The 16,200-nt window shown below is 37.1% G+C and overlaps 1 protein-coding gene across 13 annotated transcripts; it reads left to right on the top strand.

The window, feature by feature from the left end:
* Positions 1-3,007: 3,007 nt before the first annotated feature.
* LOC111251655 (alpha-tocopherol transfer protein-like) lies at positions 3,008-16,030 on the top strand. Of its 13 annotated transcripts, XM_086989195.1 has the most exons (9): positions 7,215-8,320; positions 10,584-10,717; positions 10,937-11,078; positions 11,946-12,154; positions 12,769-13,026; positions 13,714-13,897; positions 14,286-14,405; positions 15,068-15,084; positions 15,254-16,030. In XM_086989195.1, the coding sequence occupies exons 4-9, from the start codon at positions 12,042-12,044 to the stop codon at positions 15,513-15,515; spliced, it is 954 nt and encodes a 317-aa protein (XP_086845321.1). In that variant the 5' UTR covers positions 7,215-8,320; positions 10,584-10,717; positions 10,937-11,078; positions 11,946-12,041; the 3' UTR covers positions 15,516-16,030. The 13 variants fall into 13 exon arrangements, with proteins under 13 accessions (XP_086845319.1, XP_022664152.1, XP_086845327.1 ...); XM_022808417.2 differs by lacking the exon at positions 10,937-11,078 and having other exon boundaries at positions 7,214-8,320; XM_086989196.1 differs by lacking the exons at positions 10,584-10,717; positions 10,937-11,078 and having other exon boundaries at positions 7,215-7,715; positions 7,967-8,320.
* Positions 16,031-16,200: the final 170 nt, after the last annotated feature.

The raw sequence follows: 16,200 nt of genomic DNA, 5'->3' as shown, positions 1-16,200 counted from the left end.
GATTGTTTTTGGTAAGTTATAGTTAAAACTCTCATGATTCGATAACTCATGATTCCAACAAGTACTAAGATATCTATATTATGTTCAACATGCGAAAAACAAGCTAGTCATAATTAACTGTTTAAATATACTACTAATACAATATAGTAAAATACAGTAAATTGGATTAAGATGAATATATTACTGTACTTCGTTGTGTCTGCTTTACATACAAATCAAATTTATTTTTGTTGTCAGTAGCCAAAGACTTAGGTATACAGATCAATAGCACATAATCTCAGCGCCATAGTGAGTATACGAAACACTCAGCGTTACATGGATTATACAAGTGTTGTTGAGTTTATAAGACGAATTTAAGAGATTTGCCAGAAGCCTTAAAGATGGTACGGCATAATATCTGTCCCAATTCTCCCCGCATATGAAACACGGACATGTATCGTCAGTCTCGTGGAAAGCTAATTTCATATCGTCTATAGTAAAATCATGTACGGAATAGCAGTGACGACTGTTCATTGATTCAAATATCACTAAAGTAACTAGCATTGCTTTACATGCAAACTGAGACAAAAGCTTCTTGACGGTTTGAAAGCTTCAATATTACATCTACGCAATATATATATATACAATGGTAGAATATTTAGTGAATGCATGAACCTTGTGCTGGAAGCTACCCGTCTGTAGTGGTGCTCAGTGCGGAAAAAAATAGATATCTTTTCTGCAGTAGCCCTGTTTATCAGTTCTTTTTAACCAGGCATATCCTCGAGCAGTCTATTTATATGTGTACTTATGTTATTCGTCCCTACATAGAGGGTAACATGAATAAGTGTTCCCGTTGATGCTAACAAGCGTGGGTAAGCAAGAAATTTTAGGCGTTTTGAAGCACCGCTTGCAATGTACACGGTGTTCAGATACAACGGGAAATACTTTCACCATATCCATCCTTTATCTTACCACATCGCAGCCTCTAAGCAGTGTTTTGTTTATAAACGTTCTTTAATAAAAATTGATGCGATAAGGCCGATCATATTCAGAGCATCATACCTTACTGCACGAAAATGTTTTTAGATTCTTCTCGTTTAAGACGACTGCGCTGCTAATTAAAGCCACAGCATACAGATTACAGTATTTCCCAACAGTATTGCAGATAAACTGCATGCAACAAGTAGCTTCCCCAACATGTGCATTTCAGTAATGGTATAATAAAATGCGGAGAAAAACGAATGAAAACGTAAATACGCATCCGGACATTGTATTCCAGTAGCTATTAATTCCTCATTGTTTAATCTCGTAACTACTATAGGAGCAGTGTACTGACCGTGAACAGTGTGAAGTCCTGCAATATAAAAGTAATATAAATGTAATATAAAAGTACGGCTAAATGAAACCAATTTCTTTGGAGAATGCGAAACTCGTATATACTTAGATTCCTTCAAAATTCATGCTTAGGCCAATCGTGGTTTTTCGAAATTTTATTCTTCAATCGCCATTACTGTGGTCGTATTATCGAGCTAAGTGCTGAACCCGATAAAATGACCGTGTGACACCTGCAACAAGCCCTAATTGTATATTTCATTTTCTACTAAAAGCATATTACACGCTCGTCAGAGTTCGTGTTTCTCTTAGAAACAATGTTTGACGCTAGTACCATAAAATTCGTAGCATTTAATTACGATTGAGTTGCTCTATTTTTCGTAGCAGAACATCGAGAATGCAATCGGCAGGCACAGTGTTTTGGTCTTGTAATTGTATTGTTGTAGGCTATTTCCCTTCTCGCGGGCGGCGTTAGCATTAACGTTGACCGTCTAGATGAGCGAGGTTTCCTCAAGTACCACAACTACTTTTGCTATATCTAGGGTAAGTGCTCTATCAGATTTTTTATGCTGAATATAACGGTACGGGTAAGTGTTGGGTGACGCAACGACGAGGCCTGTTCACCGCAGCGAACAAGGCCTACTATTGTAAGAATAATGTAGATCGGACAATGAGAAGAAACTATAGGGGCATTGTCCCGTAATAGCTTAGTAGACAACGTAATTGCGTGTTCATAGTAGAGACACGTTGTGGTCTGGGGTCAAACCTGAGAATGCAGACGTTTTATTTTGGGCTGGGAGTCAGCTGTATGATGAATAGGTTGACAACTCGAAATGAAGGTGCGGTAGTTGAAACGACAACTACTGACCTGTTGCAATAAGAAGCTAGGCTGGATCGCCATTCTGACTAAACAACAGACAGACATTGTTGTCATGAATGCATTTGTATGCTAGAAAACCCATAAATCTAGTATTTATCATGTTTCTATTATTTCATTTTCCATGGTTTTGTTGCTTTTGTATGGTTAAGAAAGAAAGCTTGTTTGGCTTTTGGTGCAGGTACTTCGTCGGTTTCTGATGGCAGTAACAGAATATCAAGCAGAGTGAAACTGTGCATGTAGGGTAGCGCAGTATTTCAATGTTATGAGTTTGGGACACTTTGAATTTAGATTACTGACGATTATCACTGCTATCATAACTCTGCTTAATTAGCGAACTTGGCTCAAAAAGCCAGAGATAGCTAAGGAGCCAGCTGGTACTGGTTTTATTATATAGGTTGTCGGCTAGCTTACTCAAAGTCGTAGTCTATTTAAATGCCTTATAAGTTTTTCCTACTACTGGCAATGAACTGTCAGAACTATGTGAATTTGTGTTATCGCGTGCTGTCAAATACAGCTGATAATAATCGATACAAACGAATGCTCACCAAAGGGTTGCACTTTGTTTAGTTACATTTAAAACCATTTGTGGAATTAAATATATATGCAATACATTGTGATCAATTTGAAACCTATTTTTCCGAAAGTTTTACGTGCTTTTTAATTTGCTTTTCAACACTGTAAATGGCTAAGCAATTTATAGGAAATTGTGGACGCCACTTTTCACCAGAAGTTACCAGTAAATCCGCTTTATTTATTCATAGTTACGACGACACTCTATTGGCAATAAGATATGACTCACTTTTTTTTATATTTCAGGCAGGGTTCATCTAGTATGCCATAATTTCAATAATGGATACAAACCGAACACCCTGAGGTTGCAGCTTCGACTATTACGTTGCCGGATCTCGATCGAACAAACTCACTGTGCCTCAAAGATTGATCAGCTTGTTCCATGATAAACAACAATCATGTAAACAGTAAGGTACGCGTCTTTCGGTTACTTAATAAAGTATCAAACTTTGAGATGTAGTGTCGATATCTGTAAGGGGTGTATGTCTTAGAGTAACAAGGTGTCTGATCCTTGAACTATTGACTGTTTTTAGACTATTTGAGCCAGTGGAAAAGGCGCTAACGGCTGTGCACATGAGTCTTGGCTGGACTTTAATGCTGGGCTAATGGATGAAAATCCAAAAATCAAGGAGGAAGCTTTCAAAGAACTTATGAAGAAGCGTGTGTAAATACATACTTTCCTACCGCTGTGATATGGATGTATGATTTGTGTATAAAATCTGTTTAATGAAATGCTGCCTTGGTAAACATATTCAAATCGCGCATAAAGCTGCGAGCTGGCTTCTTGTTCGCCCTTTTTATTTATGAAAAAGTATAGTCTTAGCTAAATCCCGTATCGAGGCTTTCCTATATGTGGCAGCAAGTGAGTATACGAACGTGGTTTGTTACAATTAAAATTATCTCAATTATCAAGGGTTGGTTGCACGTCCTAAATGATGGACAGCTGCTAACATTTCTACGACTTAAACGATTTGATGTCAGCAGAGTTTACGGTAGGCTGCGACAAATTAGAGAAGACTCGACTATCATATTCTGTAGAATATCGACCGGCCTGCAAAGGTCCGTTCGATCACTCCCGCGGTCCAGTCCCATTGTGTTTAAATTTTGCCATGTCGAAGCCGGTGATACGAGTCAGCAATGGTCGTACTGCAGCGAGCAGAACTGTACCTCTAGCGAGAAATAGATGTCTTAGAAAAACTGAAGATTCTATTTAGTAAAAGAAAACTTTATATTTATCATCATATCTTCGATAAAAAGGCGGCTGTCATTACTGATTGAGTTGAAGTTAATATGTTGTTTGTGATCGTTAAAATTCTTGACATACTCTCTATGAGTTTTTCTATATTCAGAGGTTTTGTTGAGTTCAAATCTCGTTAAGGGTCTGAAAGGTATTTTGGCGTTTCATACTTTTAGTCAAAAATATCACACGGATATAGTACGAGTAGTAGCGATAAAATCTCATTATAGTGTTTTTGCTTTTCAACAACGTACGGTTGCTTTGGACAGTTTGCTTAAATGTTTCCCATAATCTAGTAGGAGTAACGTATTTGCCTAGTAAATTTAGCGTGAGGTGGTTTAGGCGATACGCGATACGCTTTGTGCTGCGGGAAGCCAGACATTTGTAGCAATGTTTAGCTTAGCCAATACCCTACGTACAATTCAATAGACGTTTAAACTTTTTAAACCAAATAAAAGTGCCTAAACCTAGTCCTAGTCTTAGATTGTATTCACTGTTTGCGTTCTTTGTTGTATATAGCTAGAGCAGAGAGCTTGTCCCTCGAAAAATTAAGATAGCGCAATGTGCCGCATTTAGCGGATTACGTTCCAAACGGCGACCAACTTTAACATTACGGAGTCATGTTCGTCTTAAACAAATATTAAAATATACTAACAGAATATTGTTTTCCTCTAAATGATTTTGTTTGTTTCGTATTTGTTTGTTAGAAAACGACTATATTTGCTAGAAGATCTAAATGTTTGCTCTGATTTCCTGGCTGATTTATGTGCACCGCCACACTGTTGGCGCCTATCCGAAGATTCGGCAATTAGCTTGTATTAGGAACAGAATGATTTCACCTTCTTCTATGTTGTCTATTGTAGCTAACAATTTTGCACTAAGGCTCAGTGATCTTGCCTTCTGCTCGAAATGGTTACATAATTTTATGGTATCAATACGGTTCTATTCACTCTGCTTAAATAAATGTTGTTGCCATTAAAAGCATTATTTTGTGCTCAGTATTACAGGGTATAGTAACAATCGTACAAGATTAGTATTCCGATCAATTTGTGGGTCTTCAAATACTCGACCGTCTGTGTATAAAATCCTGCACAAGGTTGCATAGACGTTCGCTAAAAAAAGGTATTATTATAATGATTTCCACGTTCTTCTTCAAACAAACTTCGAAAAAAAAAAAAAGCAAAAAGCGAAGATCTAGTGTGATTTAGTTTGACCCTTAACTAGTGGTGTAACTTTTCTGTTCATAATAAATTGTGGCTTGCCAGTTAACCCTCCAAGTAAACTTACGGAAGATCTTGGTGTTCAGCAACATTTAAGAGTAATGGAAATTCATTTTAGAGATCTGTGATTACTTATTTTTTCAGCTTTCTCTAATGAGCTGGCCCATTTACAAGCCAATTGAACGCATGCTTTTTTTTTTGTAGACTATGACTTTGCGTCGTGACTGATTTCACTCGAACGAAATCCTGTAATTTTGTTTTTCCTTTTTTAGAATATAGAAAATATTCACTTTCATTTAACAAATATACTTGGACTGCACGACTTCCTTCTACCAGAGATTCTTTTTGCAGATATATATATAATTTCGGGTATAAATTGAGTTGGAGTATAAACGCCACGATGACCATGTTATCAGAAATGTTATGTCCAAGTCATCATAAAAGAACAAGATGATTTGCCCAAAATATTAGGGAACTGTGTGACAGAAGCTTTTTTTTCTTTTTGCTAAATAATCATTAGGCTTGGCCGGAACTAGCGTTATTCTAACATTAGATTTATTCAAATTAACTACGTTATAGCTTAGGCTGCCAACCAATTTGTTTTATCTATTTACTATACCGCTATTCACGTGTAGGGTGCGAGACGAAAAGCTTCCATAGCTCCTAATATGCCAAGGAAAAAGACGATGATCCACCATGACCCCATAAAGGACCTTTACGGTATCATATTCCTTACCTCTGGTTGGACAAACCCAGATAACTTAGTCGCCAGAATTATCAAAGCTATTTTTATTATGAAACAGTCAGGAAAGTTGCACTCTTGAGAGACGTCGTTTGAATTCGTCTGAAGCACTTGAAGGGAACGTAAAACTTACACATCCAGCAATGCTACGTGAAATTTGTAAAAATGTAAATTTTTCATAAAGCTACAGAAACAAACAAGTTATTTAGGTTATTCAGCTTGACAGAAAATGTTACTCAATATTGTTTTATAACATGTTTTTAAAAAAATACTTATGAGAAATAGTAATAGTAAACAAGCAATGTTCGTGCCGCATTAGGCGGCTAGCTATATATATATATATATATATACATATATAACTTATAAGCTGGGCAGTTTTCTAAGTTTCACACATTCGTCGAAAAAAAAGAACACATTTGCACATTGATAATAAGCTCATAAGTGACACACGTACTACCGGATTTAAACGTTGTGAATACTATAATATCTTAAAGCTCTGTATCAGCGTAAGGTCTTCGTTGAATAGTTCTTTCTGAGGAAGCCTTCCTGTAAGTAAAACAGGAAATTACAACAAAATATTCCAATAGAAAGATGCTTTCAATTAGAATTAGATTATATTTAGATATTTATACTATTAATCAGCGTTTACGTAAATTCGTGACATTCGAAAATAGCCAGTGTATTACGAAACGCGTTATTCAAATCATGGTTATGTGTGTGATATTATTAAGAAAAACAAGTGTAAATTTTAAATTGGAAACCTTTATCTAGAATAAAGGTGGCACAAGGAATTGAATCCAGCACGCGTACCATTCCCAGTGCAATAGCCCGATGCACAACTGGATGTAATTGAAAGCATAAAAGGTAGCGTGAAGTTAGATCTACGCTGGTTCGACCCACGCAAAAAACGGGTTGTAATGATTTGACTTCTCTGTTTATTTTCTGCAGAGATTTCTTATTAATGAATTGATACTTAACTCAAAGTAATTAAAGGTCCTTGATTGTAAGTAATGTACTCCATTAGATACCACAAAAAACGGTCTATGAATGTCTCTTCAGTTCCATCTGGAACTTCGCGCTTTGTCCGATGATTATATATCGGTCAGTAAAAGAAAACCGAAAAAACTACGTTAGGGAAAGCTGTTAGAAAAACTCTTCTTAGACCCCAATTGTAGTGTGTACACACGGTGCCTGCGTCTTTGATTCTTTTCTCCGTCTGTCGTTTCCCGACGCTATCAGCCGCATCGCAGACATCAGCTGATTTAGTCGCGAGTCCTCATAGATTTATTTTCGAAGCTAGTCAGCTTCGAATTTGTAGTGTCCAGTAGATCACCAGGTCTCAGTTTATCATTGTATTTTTTTTTACATAGACTGACCTAGCTAACTTCTGTGTGATAATACTTGAACCATAAACGAATATTCATAGAAAATCTTTTGCCACAGGGGCACAGTATGTTGTGTCGCAAAATAATAACAACAAGGAACATCACAAGTATCCCCGCAACTACTGATCCACATGTTGGTCGAGCTAATGTCGCGACTGCAAAAGGCTAGGAATAAGGACCCTTTTCCAGGCTAAAAGACGTCATGGAGAGCGCAAACAAAAGAAGGATATTTAAAATAGCCAAACGCCTGTTCTTTGCCGTCCGGTCGAACGTTAATATACAATGGCGGTTTCGACACAGACGTTTACATCGGAGCGGAAACATTTGAGTGAACTTCAATCAATGCAGCCATTGATTCACGTCGCGAATTGTGTGTGTTTATGCGCGGGAACGTACAATGTAACAATCAGTCCATACTTAAATCAAACTCTTTATGCAATTCAAAAAACAACTGCCTTCTTCACATAAAACAGACGACTGGAACTTATAAAAGAACATATTGATTAGACGCCACCATAGGAATATACAGATACAATTACTATATTGATAGCGAGATGGATATGTAAAATTTTAATTTCGGCTTCTCCTTTCTTCGTCGGCCTGTGCGATAATCTCTTCCAGTCCATTCTGAACATTGTACGCTGGACGTTGAAGGGTTAGACGAGTTTTCACACAGCTTCTGATTTTGAAAGTCCGAAAGATGATCTTTCGTCCATCGTCGCACTGGTATTCGTAGCTCTTTCCGAGCAACGAACGCGTTTCAGCTTCTACGACGCATTTTGGGCACTCTAACTGCAAAATAAGATTGTATCACAAGAGATACGCGTACTTACCTCTGCTCGTATAGAAAAAGAACTGCCCACTCGATACAGAAACCCCCTCGCATGAAACGTGTTCATCATATTGTTGGTGCTATAGTGACTGCAGGAGACGTGTGAGTCCTTTTTAAACTTTAGCAGCACGATCCAACGGTAGGTAAGTATTACAGCTATATGTCTTTAAGTTAGTTCAAGCTAGTTACATTATTACAACCTACAAGCTGATAGAAAAAGGTGACTCGTACTGGCCAATAATAATTTTTTTGATAATACTAATTATTATATTATTACTATTATTACTTTTGAGTATCATAATGAGGAAAGAAAAGGTATCTTGGAGTTTTGGAATGAACAAAGCATTCTTTATGTAGTCATCCCGGAACTTGCACCAAGGATGAAAATTAGTGCATTAGAGGTCCAAAGTGTAAGAGGTTCCCTTTCAACTTTTTAAACACAGTCCGTTCGGTAACAGATAATCGATCTGATAGAAGAAGCTCTGCGACACGTCAACCGGCCGATGATATTCTCGATTCGCGTGAGCTAGCGTGATTTCTAAGCCAAATTGGATAATTACAATTTTCCTATGGAACCCGTCAGAGGCTAGACAATGACAGACACTACTCATGGGTGTTGGCCGGATATTTATACATCTTTTCCATAACAGTTCACTTGACACCTTAGATAAACCTGATTCGTGGAAATGATGTAAAATTTGAACAAATATTGGATGCCGAATGGTTCCAACGTTAGACAATAACGATGAGCTTCCCATATGAGGTATATACTAATCAATCTCTGCACCGACATACATAAGTCTATTGGAACTTGGAAAAAAGCTCATTTTACCGGAAGTTACAACATTCGGTACAGACGCAGTATCCTGAATAATCAGCGGTCAGGGTGAACTGATGCTTGTCTGAGTGTCTCCAAAGAGAAACGTTCCGCGCGAACGTTTAAGTAAGTGCTAGTTCTGATTTATGATATCACATAGATCGTCAATTTTATTGATTTTCACAGTATACGCCCATTCGTTTAAGTGGTTATTTATTGTCCAGATACTGGCCGCTTTTTCCACTTTTTACGGGTGTCCATGTACTCGAGCATGAATATCATTAATGGTAGAGATTAGGGATAACAGCGCTCTTGTTGAGGCTCGTCAACGTTCTACGCTGCACACAGCCAACGAATCAAATTCAACAGCAATTGTGACCAGTCTTGCTGAATCATTAGCGTAGCCCGACTGATCGATACAAGACGCCATTGACTATTTCAGACATGCTGCGTATGAGTTTCGTGTTCAATTTCACAAGAGACTAGTTGAACAAACAAAGCTTCCTATTTAATAGCATAAAGACACTTGTCAAGTAACAGTAGCATCATAAGACGAGACGACTTCCTGCTGAAACCTTTATAAAAGGTGGCACTAGATTTTTGTTCTAGTTCATTTGTGATCGCGTATATTGAACGCATTGGTGTGACAAAGCAAACTGAATAATAAATCTTGTTTATTTTATAGTAATTAACCTATTCGCTTTTTATTTGATTCGTCGACGTTTTTTACAAATATTCACATTCAGTTTGTCTTGAAAATTATATTGTGCATAAGCGGTTCGGTCTAAAGAAGGGTGCCGAAGACAGTCTCGTGAGAGGGACGCAGATTGTAGCGCATGCATAACTATGAACCACCGAAAATCCGGGTGACTCGTGGTGGATTTTCAAAAATCCATAAAGACCCACTGTGTTGTTGGCTAGGACCTGCGCTTATGCAAGCTTCATTCGTTAAAGTGCGTTCAATTTCATCACTCAGAGTAATTATGATATGACGTAAGAATGACAAAATACTATAATCTGGAGGAGGGGGGGGGGGATACTTCGGTATTGCAATATGCAACTTCCACACATACTCTTTGACGTTTCGGGTGACAGCAGGAAACTTTACTGGATGACATCGAAGGCTTAGTTCATCCAAGGTGACTGTGTAGATAACAGTGAAATATTTCTTATTTAAAACGATGTCGCTAACTAAAACTATGTTTCAAACCTCATATTATAAATAAAATCAATCGAACGTGATGTAGATATCCAGCTTTAAATACTAACTACGGTATAATGAAACAGAAGAGTACGGCGAATGATAATTCGAGCATAACCAAAGGCCAAAACCTTTTGCATGCTGGAATTGTCCCTATATTTTATCGAAGAACTATCTGCTATTGCTGTTATAAAGGACTGTTTAGCCTTAAAAATATGCAAAACACTTCATTTTGTTCATATCTGCTGTGAAATCTGCTACAGAATATTTCAGATACTGCGCACAAGTGGTGGCTTAGCTTCGAGCGCAGTGAACATTATAATATATACAAGTATATAATAATCAAACAACTTCTGTCGTAACTGCTTTTAATTTATTGTAAAACTAGTTACTTTAGAGAATCAGTTTTAGTTTTGATTTCGCCTTTGGGGCACCTGTGGAACTGCTCATGAAGCCATTTAGAACGACTACGAAATCTGTTTTGTGGACCTACTTGGCTTTCTCAACATCTGTATAACAACGGTCAGTTAATGTAAATTTACTACCAAATCAATGTTTTCCAATTCTTTTATTAATCATAATCATTCTCATAGTAGACGAGTCATTCAGCAGCTGAGACCGCATTTCGCGTACATATAAATTTATATCGTAAACGAAAACTAATAGTTTTCGTTGCGTGCTAACTTCTGAGATTAATAATCTCAGAAGATAACACGCAGCAAATCTCTTCCATCTTATCAGGCATATATTCGTCGATCAATTGAACTCGATATGATTCGGGTATTGAAAAGTATTGTATGACACTGAATACAACATGGGTGACGCAGCTGTTAGGGCTTGAGACGCGTAACCATGGCGTACAGAGTTCGACTCGCACTTTAGGGTAAAACTTTTTTTGTTTTTCTCTTTGATAAATGACATCTAAATACTTAACACCAGATCACCTCCACACGCTCGTAAAAATGTAAAAGGAGTCGTTCGCAACTTTATCACACAATTAGCCAGCATGTTTCCACTGGGGTAATGGTATATGATAACGACTCCCGACCAATTCTTGGATGATTTTGATCACATTCCTCTCAACAGATGTGAAGGCTAATTATATTGCTTGTACGGATGGTATGCTTTTACAGAGATCCTTGATTTTGGCGCAAAACGAAATATACTGTGCCAATCCGATAGTGTTAGCCGAGAGCACATAGCGACTATCGCTTGTTCTTTTATGGAATATTTTTTAGAGGTCATGAAATAAATCATTATCAGATCTGTGAATCTCATTAAATAGCACGGAAAAAGGCAAACATGTAACATAACCTTCGCTGTCCTTTAGAATCTTCACAGGATTATCATTGTGTTTCTAATAGACTAGACAGTTACGGTAGTAATCAGCCGATTTTAATTTTGTTATTCGGCTCCTTTGTAACGTTTATGCTTCTGACCACGCAATCACAAACTTCTTAATACCATGTTAAGGTCGTTTTTTGTCTGTGGTAATCAAAAAAACTTCTAGGCTTATTTTTCCCCATTCGTAATGGATATCCACTAACTTTTCTTTATACGGTGCATAAGCTTTGCTTGCAGGTGCATTTTTTTTTTAGGGAACATGGTAGGACAACTGTAAAATAGAAGATGTGAAAAACAATATAGAACATGGACATCTAGATGTTTCGTGATAACAATCAGTAGATATGGGTAAATATACTTTGACCATCTGTGACGACATTTAAGTTTTTTCTTTATATTTTAATAGTTGCACGCGATTAAGGACGCTTACGACTTACGTGACTACGAAGAAGCAAACCAGAAACTTCTCACAAAGTGGCGAACCGGCGATGCGTGGCACAGAATGAAGGAACAAGTAATTAATAACCTGGACGCCTGGAAGTTGGACTTCAACGCCAAGGTTCCCGACAAAGACCCATTACTCGTTGAGAATTCGCTTAAGGAATTGAAGGAAAGGTAAATTTTTTATTCCTTTTTCTATTGTTTTCTGGTGTCCGGATCTGTTAAACAAACCGGTTTATATATGAACATATGGCTGGCATGCGGAACTTAGGTTCGTTTTATATTTTTGTAGGTATCTAGCTTTTCTAAAGAAAGATCTATTCGCGCTAAGAGCCCGTGCCGACAGTCGCTTAGCAATGGCTTTCCTGTTTCACGTCAAACGGCGACTATTTAAACTTTGATTGGTGATAAAGTGTGTAGTGTACCTCTATATAGTAGGTTACTCTCTACAAAAGAAATGGAGAATGCACTTCAAAAACAAATGATAATTGTGAACAACAAGGATAACCGAAGGATTTTTCAGCACATATCAATTCACCTCGAACACAAGAATCAAAGATGTCCCTGGTTGATAGCGTGTTTGTGTTATTAGTATCTTAACACGCAAATACATGAACAGTTATGGTTCTTATTATGGATACAGAAGAAGAGTACGAATTAGGGGTTGCATGCCAAAAATGATGATGGTGATAGTAACATTTTGGCTGATCGCTGTTTTTCGTTGCAATATAAAAGCTGCTCATTTAATAAGCACAAGAACTGTTGCTTTGTTTCCGTATTTCCTACAGGCTTTCAGATGGCATCCCAGGATGGGAACACATTCTAGATGATAAGCACCTGTTGAAGTTTTTGCGGTATAAGGATTTGAATGTCCCCGCAACGTTTAAGATGTTTGACTTGATTCACAAGCGTAGAATGGCCGAACCTACACGCTATTTTCCAGAAGGGAAGGGCCCGCTTCACTATAAACACGTATATGAGCTTCGATGCGCCGAAGTTCTCCACCATCGGAACCCACGTGATGGCACAGCTGTAGTAATTATTCGGTTGGTTGTGTTTTGTACTAGTGTGTTTAGTTTTTGCCTTAACCGCTTACAGGGTGTACTATACTATTGTCAAATATATTGAAATCATTAATCCAAGACTACGAAAGTCAGAATTGTCTTTTAGTGATTCAATTCAATTCAAAAAGCAAGCGTGCTTCTGTCTACTTAAGATCCCTGTCTGCTCGAATATAAATGTTCCAAGAAGTGATTTCAGCATTGATTCGAGTTGTTTCATGTTAAGCAAAACCTAACACAAGTGACAATGTTATGCTATTTATATTGGGTACTGGGTCAATAATTAGTAAAAAATATTGTCTAATTCAATAAACTTCGTCGATTGGGATCCTACTAGCGTTACTGCTAAATCTGTAGATTATTTTGGATTGATTATCAAGAACATCACCTGTCATAACTTGCCCTGATTACAACAACATGCAAAGTACAGTTCGGTAAAATGTATTTTCACTTGTCATGTCACAAGGATTATTGTTATTGTTATATATAAAAACATCTTTTACAGACATATTCTTGTGATATGATCCTTCTGAACAGCATGATAAGCTGAGAAATCAGTTACAATCCCACGAAAGTTGAAGCACTGCATCATAAGAAAATGCTATCAGAGGTGACGCTAAAATGAAAGTACTAGATAACACAGTTTTACTTTCCGTTAACTACGTCCGATAGCGTTGGGGACTGGAAGCCGGAAACAGGAGTGGATTACTTTACCTCGCAGAACGCGGGCATCTTTCTGGTCGAATACGTTCTTGATGATGAACGTGTTCAGCGCGATGGTGTAACGTTGATAATCGATTTTAAAGGATTCCGTTTTTCGTGGGTTATGCAGTTCTTCCCGCCATCATACTTGCCGGTAAGCGAGTTGCGATGACGATTATGTAGGCGCATTAGTATACGTTTATAGTTAATGCATATTTTTCTCTCACCAATCTACTCATTGTTCCTAATAGCGAGATGACTTAATTCATTATATTTAGAAACTCTCAGACTTCCCCCCTGGTGGCTATTTGGCTATATCAAATGTATTGATTAGAGAAAAAATCGAGGCTTTATTGCAAACTGAAATAGCAATGTTTCTGTACACTCCAACGCTTGGTTGACCAGCTTGGCAATGAAGGATTGCTTTGAATGTTTGTTTTTTCGCATTGTTGTTTACTTTTCATAAACGTCTTGAGCTATTCAGATAAAGAATCTACGTGGATGATGCGCTCAGTCACAAACATATCTGTTTCCATTTCCAGACGATCATAACGACTCTGCAGGATACAGCTCCGATACGTTTTATCGGCATTCATATTTTGAATCAGCCGGTGATGTACAAAATACTTTACGGCATGGCCTATCCTTTTATCAGCAAAGAGGTAAGCTACGCTGTACTTACAAAATGTATCTCTTGATTCTATGCAACCTATTCTAGTACATTCTAGAATTCCGCTTATAGCGACATGTCTTTCCATGCGAAAATCAAGATCAAAAAGATCTAAATTTTCATTGTTTTCATCAATTTCCTGCTAGTAACTAAATTATACTCTCATATATATACAATGGTATATATTATATCATATAATTAAACGCGTATCACCATTGTATATGCATATATACAATAAACGCGCTCAGAAAGGTTCTAATATTCTGATATAGCATATATAGTTTTATAGAAATTAGTTATTGCGCTGACCCAGCTGCGCTTTTTTTTTGTAGTAAATATTAAATATCGTATCATCAAATTGTATTAATAAATTATAAATCAATAGCGCGACTGTACGTTGTTTGTATGTAAAGAATATTATGATTCGATATCCAACTAAGAGCCCACGCGTTAAAGTTGAGACTAGTCTAGCGCATATTTGTTTTACTTAGTACTGACTGCGACGACAACCAGTAGGAATGAACCTACTTTTTGATAAATTTTTCATTGCATTTATTTTCTCTTCCAGCTTGTGAACTAGCCATTGAACTTTGTTTATTTGAATTAAGTCAAACTTATTCTGACTTTAATTTCTTTCCTGCTGTCTTTTTTCAGGACCTCCTAAATTTAAAGTAAGCTAAGTATTCACGATAAATCAAGAGAGTACATCTAATAATTGTCAGAACTTGCTTTTTTTGCTGACTTATTCTAAAAATTTTGATAAAAATTCTAACATAGTTCATACCCTTATAACTTTCTCGGTGCTCTTATTCCGGTTATCGTTGTCTATCGCGACCGCAGAATCAGCAAAAAATTCACTTCCATGGGACCAACATCGTCGCTTTGCAAAAATACGTTGACCGTTCGATCCTCCCGAAGGACCTTCTTGGACCGCAAGAGCCTGACTATATGTGGTTACCCGAAATGGTTTACAAGAACCACGATTTTTTTGTCGCCAGAAGTTATTTGCCGAAAGGCAAGAAAACCGACGGTAAGGAGAAGAGCATACTTCACTAAAAAACGGACTTCCAGTTCGTTCAAGATATTGTGCTATGCTCAGTAGTCAATAGAATTAGGTGAATCCTCTTTTCCAAAATGTACATACGTTCCAATCGGCTAAACTTCCCAGCAGCAGGTATCTAACATGATGTATAATGAATAAAAGTAGTTTACGAAATACCAGTTGTCACAAGTATATGTATATACTGGGACTATTTCATGTTTGGTTTTTATAACATATAGAGTGAGGATGGTTACATTATTCTCTCGTTTGAGAGACTCTAAATATTCTAAATTCATTCTTGAGGAGTCTTGAGTCCCAAAGTTCTGTTCAGTATTGATGTGGCTGCAATCTGTTAGGTAATCAAATTTTACACACGAACAAAAATGGCTTTGTTACTAAATGAATATACTAAAATATATTTATACAAATATATATACTGTCAGATCTTATTGTATAGCTGGGGAGAGCCAAGTACCATGTTGAGCTTATGATTTCCGCTCGAAGAAAATTATGAATGCTGTGTATTTTGTTAATGGCAATAATAATAAACTTATGTGAGTAGAGTCCGTGTAAAACGCAGTGTTCTTCTAGTGGCGGGACTTCTCTGACACGGCTTTAAGTGAGAAAAGTAGCGAATTAATGTCCACCATCTACATTGTATATATATATAGACTCGAAGTGATTTAATATGTAAAAAAAAAGAGATAATTTAGCCACAAATTTAAAAAAATACAAAGCCATATAT

Source organism: Varroa destructor, unplaced genomic scaffold, assembly GCF_002443255.2.
Source record: "Varroa destructor unplaced genomic scaffold, Vdes_3.0 BEIS01000005.1, whole genome shotgun sequence".
Taxonomy (NCBI): domain Eukaryota; kingdom Metazoa; phylum Arthropoda; class Arachnida; order Mesostigmata; family Varroidae; genus Varroa; species Varroa destructor.
The sequence above is the reverse complement of the archived record's forward strand: the minus strand, read 5'-3'. Positions and strand labels throughout refer to the sequence as shown.

What these genes read in the sequence shown, in the direction of transcription:
- LOC111251655 (XM_086989191.1), top strand. Translation starts at nt 9,831, where the DNA reads ATGCATAACTATGAACCACCGAAAATCCGGGTGACTCGTGGTGGATTT. An exon ending in TGCAAGCTTCATTCGTTAAA is followed by an intron (nt 9,948 to 11,945) that starts GTGCGTTCAATT and finishes ATATTTTAATAG; the next exon opens with TTGCACGCGATTAAGGACGC. An exon ending in TCCCGCCATCATACTTGCCG is followed by an intron (nt 13,898 to 14,285) that starts GTAAGCGAGTTG and finishes TTCCATTTCCAG; the next exon opens with ACGATCATAACGACTCTGCA.